The sequence below is a fragment of the Eulemur rufifrons genome, chromosome 29, assembly GCF_041146395.1.
Source record: "Eulemur rufifrons isolate Redbay chromosome 29, OSU_ERuf_1, whole genome shotgun sequence".
NCBI classification, from domain to species: Eukaryota; Metazoa; Chordata; class Mammalia; order Primates; family Lemuridae; genus Eulemur; species Eulemur rufifrons.
Window position 1 is genome coordinate 30,134,252 of NC_091011.1, and position 13,921 is coordinate 30,148,172.

Consider the following 13,921-nt stretch of genomic DNA (forward strand, 5'->3'; position numbering starts at 1 on the left):
CATCCATGTGGTCTTTCCTAAGGAATCTTGTTCAGATTTCATTTTACCATGGAGAGTATGGACACAACATTTTTTTATGACTCCATTTATAAAGAAAACAGGCTTTTCATTTACATTCATACCATTTCTCTTCTCAAATGCTGAAAAATCATATGAATAGCTTTAATTATACATTATAGAGATTTTTTTTTTTAAAAAAAACAGACCTTGAAATAAGGCTCTTAAATAACTCTTCTGACAGTTATACATGAATCTTTTATTTTTTCTGGCTTAGCAGTGTTAGGTAAACTGTTTGTAATGAATTTCACATAGAGAAATTAAAGAGACCAAGAATGTGAAAGTCTAGGTCGAGGGCTGTTAATTATCTTGCTTCACCTGCCATAAGAAATCTCCCAAAATATATTAATAAATCCATGGGTTTCTTGAATTAAATCACTAAATTATAGAGCTGTGAAAGGGACCCTCAGAGAACATCTGGTTTAACATGGTGTTTCCAAAGAGCACTGCCTTACAAGCTATTTAGGATATATGGGCTTAAAGTCCTCCAGGGAATGAAGAAGCATTTATAACCTTCCTTGAAAGCCTTTCTTGATAGTTGTTATGTAAGGAGTGCTGTAGAATTGATTATCTGGTGAAAATGCATCTAGAAATTATATGGAAACCAGAAAAATCAAGACAACAATATTTCTTCTTTCAGTATAAGATATGAAGTAAATATAAAATAATTTAGTCTGAAGCCCACTTTAAAAAGTAATAGCTTTTTGTGTATAAAATACATATTTCATTTGTGTACCCAAGTATCTGGTCCTAATAAAAATATTTCTGCCTGAAAGAAATGGATATAAATGAATATAATTCATTATATTATATAATTATATAATTATAACATTATATAATTCATTCATTAGGATACTAATCATATGATATGAAGAGTGTTTAGAGTTCCTTAAAAACTCACATTCACACCGAAACCAAAAATATAGTCAAGACCTCTTCAGTTTCCTCTATTTAATTCCAGCCTTTTATTGGTGATGCTTTTGTGAATGAATGAATGAATGAATGAATAAACAAACAAATAAACAAATAAATAAATAAATAAAACCCTGTGTTTGGGACCTCCAGGCAGAAGGAAAGACTGTCTCCAGATCAGAGTCTGGGAGCTTAGCCAAGTTGCTTTGCAGCCTGTGCTGATAGGAGGAGGAAAATGCTCAATGGGGAGCCCAGTGAGTTAACTCCGCAGCACTCTCACCTGTGCCCCCCACGGCCTGGGCCTCGGGCCCTCTCTCATACAGCAGGGCCATGCTGGGGAACAGAGAGGGCTCAGGGCTCACCCATCACACCACGGAGCAGGTGCCCCGGTCGGATGGTCATCAGCATCCTCTCCCCACTAGCAGGACAGTGTATTAAACACTGTGCAGATGACATGGAAGGAGAGAGAAGAAATCTTAGGTGGTTAACAAAAATGGATTTTCTAGATAACAGAAATGTATTCTTTTAAGTGTCAAAACATTTAAAGAATGTTAGTCATCTGTGAGTCGAAATTGCCCCCAACAGTTTCCTGGCCTTCATAGTTTGAAGGCCATAGTTTTACACCACTGAAACTCTTTTACCCTCATTAGTATTGATTAAAAGAGCATCTTCAGGATCAGCCTGTATATTTAGCATTGCCTCAGGTTACGGGTTCCATTAAAATCCTGACAGACAGAAATATGCCCCAAGGAGGAGGGCTAGGATGGTAAAAGGATCTAAAAATAAAATCAAGTGTGCCCTTAGTAATGCTTGACAATCTTATTCTACTTCCCTTGCCCAGTTTCCTCTTCTCCTAGGCCAGGAGTTGACAAACCACAGCCCACTGCCTGTTCTTGTAAATGAAGTGTCATTGGAACATAGCCGTGCATATTCATTTACACATTGTCTCTTGCTGCTTTGGAGCTAAAACTGCAAAACGGGGTAGTTTCAACAGAGACCCCATGGCCCACAAAGCCTAGAATCTTCACTGTCTGGCCCTTTTCAAATAACACTTTTCCAGTGCTTGCAACTGAAATGACTATTGCATGCCTTCCTTCCTCATACCTCCAGCATCTTCTCCCCACAATTCTTACTCTCAGCTAATAACTTCACTTCTTATTTTTCTGAGAAATAGAAACCTTCAGAGAAGAACTTCCACATGTCCCCACCACCAAATATGCCAACCTACCTGTATATTTACCCCTGCCTTTCACCGTTCCTCCTGTTCCAGTGGATGAAATATTTATATTCATGTTTCTGCCCGAAGTTAGATCTTTATCCTCCCTTTTCTACTCGAGAACATTGCTCCTGAAAATGCCCCCTTTCCTTCCTCATCATTGAATTTCCTTCTCTGCTGGGTGATGTCTAATAAAGATAAATACGCTGGAGTATCACTCATATTTTTTTTTTTTTTTTTTTTGAGACAGAGTCTCACTCTGTTGCCCGGGCTAGAGTGCCATGGCGTCAGCCTAGCTCACAGCAACCTCAAACCCCTGTGTTCAAGCAATCTACTGTCTCAGCCTCCCAAGTAGCTGGGACTACAGGCATGCGCCACCATGCCCGGCTAATTTTTTCTATATATATATTTTAGCTGTCCAGATAATTTGTTTCTATTTTTTTTAGTAGAGATGGGGTCTCACTCTTGCTCAGGCTGGTCTCGAACTCCTGACCTCCAGCGATCCACCCGCCTCGGCCTCCCAAAGTGCTAGGACTAGAGGCATATCCCTCATATTAAAACAAGTGAGCAAAACTCCCTTCAGCAGCACCCTTTTGTCACAAACTCTTTGGAAGAATTGGCTCCTGTTCCCTGTTGAACCCATGCTAATAAGGCTTTTGTCCCTACCTCTTCAAAAGGAAATTGTTCTCCTCCAAGTCACCAATTACTTTTGTTAAATTCAGTGTCAATTGTTTTGAACCCCGCTTGTGTGCTGTTTCAGCAGCATTTGATGGAGTTTTTCGCTCTTTCCTCATTGAAGCACCTCCTTCTCTCTTCTTCCGATCCTCCTCCTGGAGCCACTTCTCCTTAGTCTCCTTTTCTGATTACTCCTCATCTTCCCAATATCTAAACATCAAACTCAGTGCCTCGATCCACACCACTGCATTGGTAATACCAGAGGATACTGTCTACACTCTGATGACGCCTGAGTTCCTTCTACAGCCTGGACCTCTCCCCTGAACCCCCAGACTGCCAGCCCCGCAACTCCACTGGGAAGTCGAACAGACAGTCTTCCTTCCCAGCCCTTCCAACCTTCCCTGTCTTTCCAATCTCAGTCAATGACAACATCATCCTTCCAGTTGCTCAGGCCAAATACTTAGGACACTCCCAAACAGCACAGTCTGCTGGCCCCTCCTTTGAAATACACCCAGTGGTTAGAACCACTTACCATCTCCACCACTCCCACAAGCTCCAGGCCATCTCGTGTGGAAACCAGTCTCCTAACTGGTCTTCCAGCTGCAGCTGCATCCCCCCACCTAAACCAGGACACACAATGATCCTGCTAAAATATAAGTGATTATACCAGTACTCTGTTCAAAACCTTCCAAAGGATTTGTGTCTCATTCAGAAAAAGAATCCACACTCCTTACACAGCCTATGAGGAAACTACATAATCTGATTCCACATCACCTCTCTGACTGACCCTAGCAGTGTCCCCCTTACTAGCCCTGTTCTAGCCACGCTGCTCTCTCTGATCATCCTTGATCATGCCGACGATGCAGTAGTGCTTCCAATTATGTCTCTGTGCCTTTATCCTGCTTTATTTTCCTTCCTATCTTATCTTACCACCTGATATTTCCTATCTATGTGTTATATAATCTACATTCTCTACTGAGTGTGAGCTCGATGACCTGAGGGACGGTTTTGTCGTCGTTCACTACTGGACCCCCAGAACCTATAGTAGGTTGTTGCTCACATATCCTCTGTTGAGTGAATGAATGAAGGAATGAATGAATAAAATAATTAGGAAACTAGGGATATTACATATCTAGAGAATACTAAAAGGAGGATATAATATTTGTATTTAAATATTTGAGAGTTTGTCCTGTTGAATAAGGAATAGGCCTAGTTTCAGTTGCTTTAAAAGGCAAAACTAGTCCTCATGGGTTGAAGTGAAATGGGTTCAGAGTTTTATCTAATGTGATAAAGGATTTTGCAACAGTTCTGGCCATCTGACAGTGTACTGGCTGTCTTAAGATAAACTGAGATCCCTCTCCAAGGAAACTTTAGAAAGGAACTGGAAAACCTCTTGTGAGGGATGTTGTAAAAATAAATCTCCAACTTCGGTGGAGGAATTCCACTTGCTGTCCTCTGGGAGTCTGTGATTTGGGCCCCTTCAGGGGATTTTTTTGTTTCCTTCCTTCCTCGTTGGAGAAACTTCAGATAAAGAGATGTCACTGCCCTTGGGAATAAAAATTTAGTCACTTTGCATGGATGGTTCCATTTCTTTGATGCCCACTCAACAACATGGGTATCCTTAGCGTAAACAGCAAAGACCACGAAGCTTTAGATCCCTTGCTGGCCCCTTCCCCATATTTGGTCATGTTACTAAGTATATTCAAATCCTGTAGGTTGTGTTGGGCAAAACAAAGATTCCTTAGTTCTAACTACTCCTGCCAAGTATAATTTCAGATTTCTTTATTAGATCATGTCTTGGTATGTATGTCAGTATGAACCATTTTGGAAAGAATTTGAGCAGAAACAGTTCATAATTTGTGCATTAGAATGAACATTCCTTTTCCAATTCTAAAGCCCTAGATTCACCTCTCTCCTTATATTATTGTTTAGGTGCTTTGACCTAATTAAAAATATGATGCTTTAGGGATCATTTCCAAACCCTGATGAATGAAATTTTAAGCTTTCTTTTTCCAATGTCTTATTGTTAATAAAAAAATTTTCACCATCTTTCATGCAATATCAGGGGTGTTTTACTAATGCCCCATAGTAATTTTCCAGTTGTGGAAAAAAAATTATCTTGTGATCTTCTTGTTAACTGTGTGTGTACAAAATGAATGATCTGGTGGACTTGGGAGGTTATGTACTGTTATTTTTAGGACGCTATCACTGCACCCTTTTGCCAATGTGGTTCCTGGCTAACTTTCCCATGAGTTTTTAACCTCTTGCTAGGCTCTGCTTATGTAACAGGAAACAGGCTGTCAGGAACAAACAAACAGGGGCATATCAGGCACACACTTAGTAGCAAATGATTTAGTTTTCTCTGCCCTTCACCCTCTTAAAGTAGACAGATACATGCTCTCAACTCTAAGTCTTCTGGCAGGGTGTTACTAGATTAAAATAATATAATTTCCGTTTTGGAAAGGCAAAATATTTTACCAAGACCATGATTTAATCCAGGCGACGGCAAAGATGAGCTTATTCTAAGGTGAACTTTGCAGTGGTGTCATGTCCTGGGACTGTGGATTTAAGTATATCTTCGCTCTTTCTCCGACTCTTAAGGCAGGGGTGATGTGCAAGCTTCAAGAGAGAGATGACATCGGACGAATCGAACTGGTCCAGAAGCTGGCAAGAGAAAACTATCAGTTTTTGCAGACGGACAAAAAAGAACAGGAGAAGTCTGAACATGTAAGCCTTTTTACCTCTTGGGGAATGCAGGTTTGAAGGGGTGGAAAATGTTTCTGCCTGGTTGTATGTTTGAAGGAAATAATATTTTATTTTAAATTCTTTAGGTTTGGGTTTCCCCCACCCCAGAGCATTCTCCTTAGTGAAAATGACAGCTGCTCATAGCTCTAAGCAAGTGGTTTATGACATTGGATTTATAAGAGAACTCTTCTCAAAAGTAAATCATGTAGAAATCTGAGCATTTAAGCAAATATGAATGTATGTTTATGATCCTGGCTTGATGGCTTTCAAGTTTGACTTTGGAAGCTGTGTCTAATCAGATAGTTTAGAGAAAATGAATTTTGAAAGAACATTCCGATGTACTCTTATGTCTTACAGAGATGGCTCTAGTTGCCGAATGAACATATCCTAAGTCACTAGAAACATAAGAACAAGAAAACAGATTATAGATGCTCTCACCCGGTGGGAGGTCAGAGGGGAGTTTTCCCAGTATCTTATGAAGGCTTGTGTTCCAACAAGAGTTATATTGTTTGGATGCAGTTAAAACTAGAGGAAAGGGACATTCTGCTTGGTCTTCCTGAAAGCAGTTATTCAAGATTGAGCCTTAGAACTGGCAATGCTGCTGTTAGGCTGGGAGCACAATGGGACCACTTTCTTCTGCCACGCATTGTCATCTGTGGACTTTGTTGTTGTTTGTTAACACTTCACTCTCAGGGCTGTGCCATCCAGGATTGCTCATGAAGAGGAAAATTCCTCTGTGCTTATAAACATGTCTTTCTCTGACTATAATTTTTCCTTGGAATTTTATTTTCACCCCTTTCCAAGGGGGAAAAAGTTGCTTCATGCTTTTTCTGCTCCAAGTCCATGAATACAAGTGACAGGGTTTTACTGAGCGGGAAAAGAGGTGGCATGGCCAAGGCTGGCTATTTAGTTTAATAACACAGCACATCTTTAACAGTGGGACACTGGATCGTAGTAGTTGGTATTTTAAGAGAGAAAATAATTAGACAGTTTCAAATCCTTGTGACTGAGCTATTTTAGGAGTGACTGTTGACTTTAAATGCAGGTGGAGGTCTCAGACACCTTCACTTTGCAAGGTACCACTGAAAAATTTAGCAGCTTGTTCAAGGTGTTATTATAAAAGCACCCTGATGGTAGACTATTTCATAAACTAACTCCCGACCTCTGCTGTGTCCTTAGGATATTTGAGTATCATAACATGTGGCTTAAATTTCTCAAAAAAATATTCCTTTTAATTCATTTTAATTAGAGGAGCAACAGTTTTCATATGTCATATTTTATTGATTTCAAGATGCACATTTTCCCCACGTTTTAGCATCTCTGAAATCAGAATGAGCCTTAACAATTGGTGATATGAAAACATGTCATAGTTTAATTGGGAGCATTTTTCTTTCCTAGTGGTCCTTAAAATAAATGCTGGATCTTACAATTCATTGCAGATTAGATACAGTAAACCAGTGACAACTTTGGGTACATCAAGATCTTTCAAAATCATGCAGTAGGGTACCACTTTGCCAAAGTTAGAAATAATCAGCTTTAGGCCACAAACAACTTTGTGCTTTTTAAAAAGATACCTATGTTATCTTTGTCATATATTTAGTTCAATCCAGTATGTTATAAATATTTACAGCTAATGTGGTTTTGTAACTATAGAAATCTGAACTTGGTGCTTGTAATTGTAAAGGCTTTTAACGTGAGACAGAAATTTAGTGGTTGAAGATTTGCAAATTTGCTTATGGTTATTTGCTATCTGTTACTTTTAAACTTTCATTTCATTTGTAAAATTTAGAACACTAAAGTTTTTTACTTCTTGCATAAATGTCATATGATGGATGCATTAACAGCTCTGAAATGCTTATGCCCCTGAGGGCAAAGATGGTGCTTAAATAAACAGTGGAATTAGAACTTCTTCTATGTAGACTTTCCTGTGAAGCTTAACATAAAGAAAGGTAAATATTAAGGATCTTTCTTCCTTAGTGATAAATATAAACTCAGCCATTCTGTGATCTCCCTTCTGCAGAAGGACATCAGATGAACCAATCAACTCTTGAGGCTGTTATTGACATAGTGCTCCACTAAATGGATTATTTGGTACTAGAAGCTTACACTTTTTACAATAAGTTATTAGGGATAAAACCCACATGATAGTTTATTTTAATCTTTTATGTCTCGAGCATTTGATGTAGCTATACCTTTGCTTAACCCCTAAGTTCACAGTGTTCATGTGGTTGGTGCAACATTTTCATTTTTCCTGCCTTGCCTTTCTTTTCAGTAGCTGTCACCTGCTCTTGCGCATGGAAACTCAGTTATAACACACAGCATGGACAGAGGCAACTGCAGTTTACTTAACAGAAACCTAGGTCTGCCATTTCCTCTTCTTGTTATAAGAATAATGACCAACCTCTGAAGTTACATAGAGATTTCCTTTCTTTTATGATTTTAAAAGACTTCTTCTATCTTATCTACCATTCCTGGGCCAAAGCTAGCTAAGTAGACAGTGATGAAATTTGAGTTAGAATACAAGTTGCCTATTCAGTCATTCTTTTCGCTGAACTACATTGCTTTTCCAGTTCTAGAATCCCATGTGTGCCAAAGAGAAAGCTACTTCGAAGTACTACTGCAAAGGGAAAGACATGAATTTGATAGAATAAAGCCTTTGTTGCCGGTACATCTTATTACAAATTGAAGGAGATTAGAGATTTCTGAGTAGACATTTCTCATATTTTCTTAAACTGGTAAATGCTGTGATTCCAAACGCATGCAATTAGAGAAGCACTTCACTCTGTGCTTTTGCCAAGGTGTTTCTGAAATTACAAAAAAGAAACATTAAATGTATAATTATCACAGGTTTCTCAGGAAGCACTCAGTTTTTCTATGCTCTGTTAAATATCTATGGGCAAAATTAGGCAGTACTCATTCCTAAATGCTGAAAATTGTTATGTGAGTACTTTGAGAATGGGACAGAAATCGGCTGTCTTCTAAGCATTATGGTCATAGGATTAACATTTGGTCATCAGTTCTTTAAAGAAATGACCTCTTATGAAGGCATTGTTTTTCCTAGTCTTACTTCTGTGATTATATCAATAGAGGAAGGGGCATGTGTGACCAAATGGGGATTTTTGAGCTTATCCCTGAAGGATGACTCATGGTCTTAAAGAAAGGCAGGGAGAGCATCTCAGGCAGAGGGACCAGCAGGGAAACACACGACCAGAGCCCTGGGTGATTCACGGGGAATGGAAAAGGGCAGGTTGACAGGGAGGCTACAGTTCACTTGTGAAAGCCCCAGTAAGCCACCCTAAGGAGTTTAAACTTGCCTTTCTGGCAAAGGGATGCCATCAAAGAAAGGAAGTGGCATGATCACATATGGCTTTTCTGAGATCTCTTTGGCATTGGTTTAGAGGAAAAATTGAGTGAGGAAGAGGAAAATGTTGGAGAGAACCCTGAGAAAGCTGCTGTAGTGAGTCAGGTGAGAGATGGCAGCCTGAACCAGGGCAGTCACTGTGGGAACTGAGAAGGCAGTAGATGTTAAGGGTTGTTTAGACAGTAAAATTGGCAGAATTTGATGACTGGTAATGGGGGATGTGTGTACTATTTTATATTAAGCAATTTTTAAATTTTTATTATGGTCTCTTTAATCTTTCCTGATCTATGTAGTCTGAATTGGTGTTACTGTACTGTCATCCTAGAATACTCGCCATCTTCATTCATTCACTACACTTTCATTGAAGCTGATGTTGTAGAGGAACCAGAATAACTGTGGTAGCTCCTACCCTCAAGAAGTATAGTCTAGTTGTGGAAAAAAAGACACTGATGCAAATAAGTGAGATACAGAAGGCAGTGATGAGAATCCCAGGAGAGCTACATAGGAGTGAGAAGAAGAATTTACACCTGGGGAAACAGGATTCTCTTTTAAAAGGTAGAGGTAGAGTTTGACTTGGACCTTAAAGTAGTTCGGGTTGGATTTAAACAATTCAGTTGAAGAATAGCATTAGAAAATGCACAGAGATGTCAAATACAAGATGTTTTTCTAAAATCTGAGACCATTTTTTGTCGCCAGAGTACCAGGAGCCTGGGGGTGGGAGAGGAGGCAGGAAAAGGAGGATCTAGTGAGAAACGAGGTTGGGACCAAGACTGTGGAGGAGTCTGAGAGCTGAGAAATTTCACCTGATTCTAGAAATAATGAGGACACATGGAGTATTTGGTTTGGTTACTTTTCATTAAAAAAGGAGGTTGAGGCAGGGCCTTCGTGAGGCAAATGATATTATTTCAGTCTGACTGATTAGAAAGGTGGAGCTGACTTGGGCTGAGAGTGAACTCAAGTCTCGTTGCCTCTGGAGCTCTTCCTCAGCCATCGTCACTGGAGTGAGCAACTGACTGGAGGCTAGGAGGCCAAGATGACCTCGGTCACGGCAGTCCTGAGACAGAGGGGATGGACGAGCGCAGCCCTCGGGGAAAGAGACTGAGTGAACATGCAAGAAGGGATGGTCATGGTGGGTCTACATATGGCTCCTATTTTCTAGCATACACCCTACCTTTTACCAGAAAATTGAAACTGTATTTTTCCTAAAATGTAGCTTATGCTTTGTAGTACATTAAATTGTCGGTTAGAAATACCAACAATAGCTCCTAAACTGACTTCCCAACTTCCAGTTGTAGAAACGAGTAGTGTCTCTAAAATGTGTGTGAAAACTGTGTTCAGCAATCCTTTCCCTAGGGACCCTGTCTGCATCCCTCCCTCTCCCCACCCCATTTTCTTCTGTTCCTTTGTTAAGTCTGGGGACCCACCCGACTTCCTTCCCCTTTTCTAATTCACTCATGAAATATGTATGGGTGGGAAGGGGATTTTGCACATTCTGAAACTGAATCTTGGCACCATCTGCTGCAAGGGTAGGGTCCCTATCACTCGACCTAAACCGGAATTTCCTTTTCCCTGTTTCCTGCAGCCTCATCCTGGAATTCTGCCTGCGTCAAAGGGTCTCTTGTTTAAGGATTACTAGGGGAGAAGTGCTTTGGAGTATTCTGCCTGCTGTCATTCTTATTTTACATATTAAAAGTTGGTCTCTACCTTTTCCCATCTTTCATGTGGTCTATTCCTTTGGTTTTGTTTTCTGTTTTTTGGTTTGTTTTTTTTTTTAAAGCAGTTAAATGTAAAGAAAAATCTTCTTTTTAGTCTATATGAAATACTAAAAGGAAAAGTGTTTTCATCATTCTGTTTTCAAACTCATACACCCAGATGAGTAAAATTTCAAGCAATCTCAGCATTATTTGAAGTTTACCAGTGACTTAGTTTAACCAAGAAACTACTTAAAGACAAATAGAATGTTCTAACATTATTTGGTATTGAAAGCCAGAACTCAGATGTAAGAGGCAATTCGTAATACATTAAATTGCCTACTCATAAACTGAGAAATCACCGCATTGAAATCATCTTATTTTTCTTGTTAACAAAGTCCTTACTTTGTGTTGGGTTAATATTAAAGTATGTTTTCGTAGGAAATAGGCTTCCTTGAGTGAATTATTATAGTCTATTTTTAATAGGGATTAACATGGCCAAAAAGTAACAAAAAAGTAGTAGAAGACAATTCTTGCCTCCAAGAAGTTTACAGTCTAGCTGGAGATTTATTTCCATTTATACATGGAAAACAAGAAGCCATTCAGGATGGCATTTAATAAAGTGTCCAAATAAGGCATTTAGGGAGAGAAGAATCAATCTAGTAAACACATTTCACAACTGCAGCCGTCCATGCTCTTCTCATTTATTCGGGAGCAAGGCTCGAAGGTTTGGTTCACTGTGTGCTCTCTTTAAATTCTAGTTTTTTCCTCCAGAAAAATGGCAGCTAGACTATCGGTGGAAGTCAGCGGTGCTCCTTCTGTCTGCTGGAGCCATCTGCTCATTAGCTGTATTTAGAGTTTCTTGCAACAAGCCCATTACAAGTCCTGACATTTTTTAAAAAATTAGTTTGAGCATTTTTAAAGAGAGAGGAATTTGTGATTATGCTATTTGTTTACTTTTTTGAAAATGTTCGGGTTTATTTTAAAAGACCCAATTCAGAAAATTGATAGTGGCTCTGTAAGTTTGATTTATCAAACTCATGTTATCAAAGGATCCTTTTATTCCCCCTGTACAGATGCTGCTTGCCTTTATTATGTTCTTGTTCTTTCAAAATTAAAATAGCCATATCATCTGTAATATATTTGAGAAATCATTAAAGTAAGGTATTGAAAAATAGGCTATTTTTCTCTGTCCACCCTACCCCCTGTGTTATACCTCACTCCAGATATCTGGTGACCTTTTGTTCTCTTCTCCTCTACTCCTGTCATGGTTTGATCTGCATTAATATAGCAATATCAATATGTTACAGACTGTTATCTGGTCAGGTAACATTAGGAACCTTTGGCAGTTTGGTTTTATTTGGATTTATAATGGATGCTTTAAGACAAAAAGTTAGGAGAAAGATGTACAGACAGATGGAGAGTCCTTCATGATAACTGTGTCCTACTGAGGCTTGTGTGTACTACTGGGGCTTGGAGAAATAAACAGAAGAGATATCAAGAAGTAGGGAGACATAGGTACCAATTCACAGTGTGGCTTGGTTCCCCGAGAGCTGCCCTGATACATCACTGGCCCCATGGAGCTCACGCTCTGCAAGCAATTCAGAGGCTGCATTCACAGCCACCTGTGTGGTAAGTGCTCTGGAAGCATCTAGCAGGGACCTCAGCTAGTCTGGGGAGTCAGGCACATTTCCCCAAGGAAGAGACAGAATCTGAAGGGTGAGGAGAGCTACAAGAAGCGGGGGGTGGGGGGTGCATTCGAGGCAGAGGGGCCTGATGCAGAGAGGATGGGGCAGCTCTAGGAGGCAGAATCTGTGGACGGGAGAGGCAGGGCCAGGTGGGAGAGGCACAGGACCTGCGACCAGCGGCCTGGCCACGCATCGTGTGTTAGAGCAACATCAAGCTCTTGCAAAGAATTTAAGCAAGAGAGAAAAAGATGATTCAAATTTTTGAGATTCGTCTGCTGCAGTATGGGGATGGGTTTGAAGGAAAGAATGGGTCACACACACTCCTTTAAGGCTTTCTGGCCCTCCTTGCCTCACAGCTCTGTCTGTTGGTTTCACGTGAAGCAGTAACCAGCACACATGTGAAGGGTTTGCTGTGAGGAGCTCAAGTCTCAGGACTTCATTCTGAAGACAGAATGTCCAATTATAGCTCATTTCAAATTTATTAGCTTTACCCTAAAATATACAATTACATCATCATTTTTCTTTAAATAGTTGACTTGGCTTCAGTCTTGCTTTTGTAGAAATGAATTTGATATGCATATAATGTGAATACCTTCTGTGATAAACACCATGCAGGCAGATATGTTCACTTTAAATACAGTTTACTCTGCGCGATATGATATTTGCTTCATATTGATTCAGCCAAAGTTTGGTGATTTCTGAGTGATTCACATTCTTTGGTTGCTAAAGATGAGAAAAAGGAATCAAAAGATTTCCATGTAGGATGCAAAGAACCTTTTTCCTTTTGCAGTGGGAAGTGGGTGGAAAGGAAAAAGTCCATCTGGCATCAAGCAGCCCTAAATGTTGTTTTAAGATAACAAAAATAGAAGATTGCTGAAAATATCATAACAGAACATAACAGACTGTGGGCAAGTGTACAGTACATATTTTTCTAATAAATCATGTTAAATATCCATATTTTACTTAAAACATAACAATGTTCTTATTTGCTGTTACATAAAAATTTGTCTTTACTTTTTTAGAATATTTACTCCATTATTGAAGCAAAAAGAACTATGGTTTTGGTCTAAAGAAGTCAATGCTATAGCACTTAGGTTTAGCTAGAATAGGTTTTTGTATTTTAAGTTTTTGGTTTTTTTTTAATCCTTTTTCCAATATTTCCCTCCTGCATTAAAAAAATGGAGAAATAAGATATGGCATGTATGTTCATTTATTGTACATTTGTACGTAATTAAGTGAACAAGGCTCAACAATTTTAACAAACCCTTGTAAATGTTCTCTTTGTTCAGGTGCCAGGAATGGCTGGGCTTGGTTGAGGCAAAGTGAGTCAGAATAAAGGATTAGGGGTTCCTCAAGATCCAAGAAACACATAATGGGAGAGAATAATGGTGATAATAAGACAATTAAGATGTCGGGAAGTGGCTTGCAGGGAGGGCTTTGTAAGGAGGCTCAGGAGAACTTAATGAGTCACAGGAGCATATCTGGGTGACCTCAAAGGTTGGGGAGGGGGTGGAATGTGTCAAGGTACAATTTTGTGCCATCAGAGAGGGGAGAGAGTGGTACTTCATACAGATGA

The 13,921-nt window shown here is 39.5% G+C and overlaps 1 protein-coding gene across 2 annotated transcripts in view; it reads left to right on the forward strand.

Annotated features, from left to right (window-relative positions):
• RAPGEF5 (Rap guanine nucleotide exchange factor 5) overlaps positions 1-13,921 on the forward strand; it is a 211,446-nt gene that overhangs the window by 113,421 nt on the left and 84,104 nt on the right. For both annotated transcript variants that reach the window (XM_069462415.1, XM_069462414.1), the window contains exon 9: positions 5,462-5,587. In XM_069462415.1, coding sequence (XP_069318516.1) covers positions 5,462-5,587 — 126 coding nt within the window. The remainder of the gene's footprint in view (positions 1-5,461; positions 5,588-13,921) is intronic.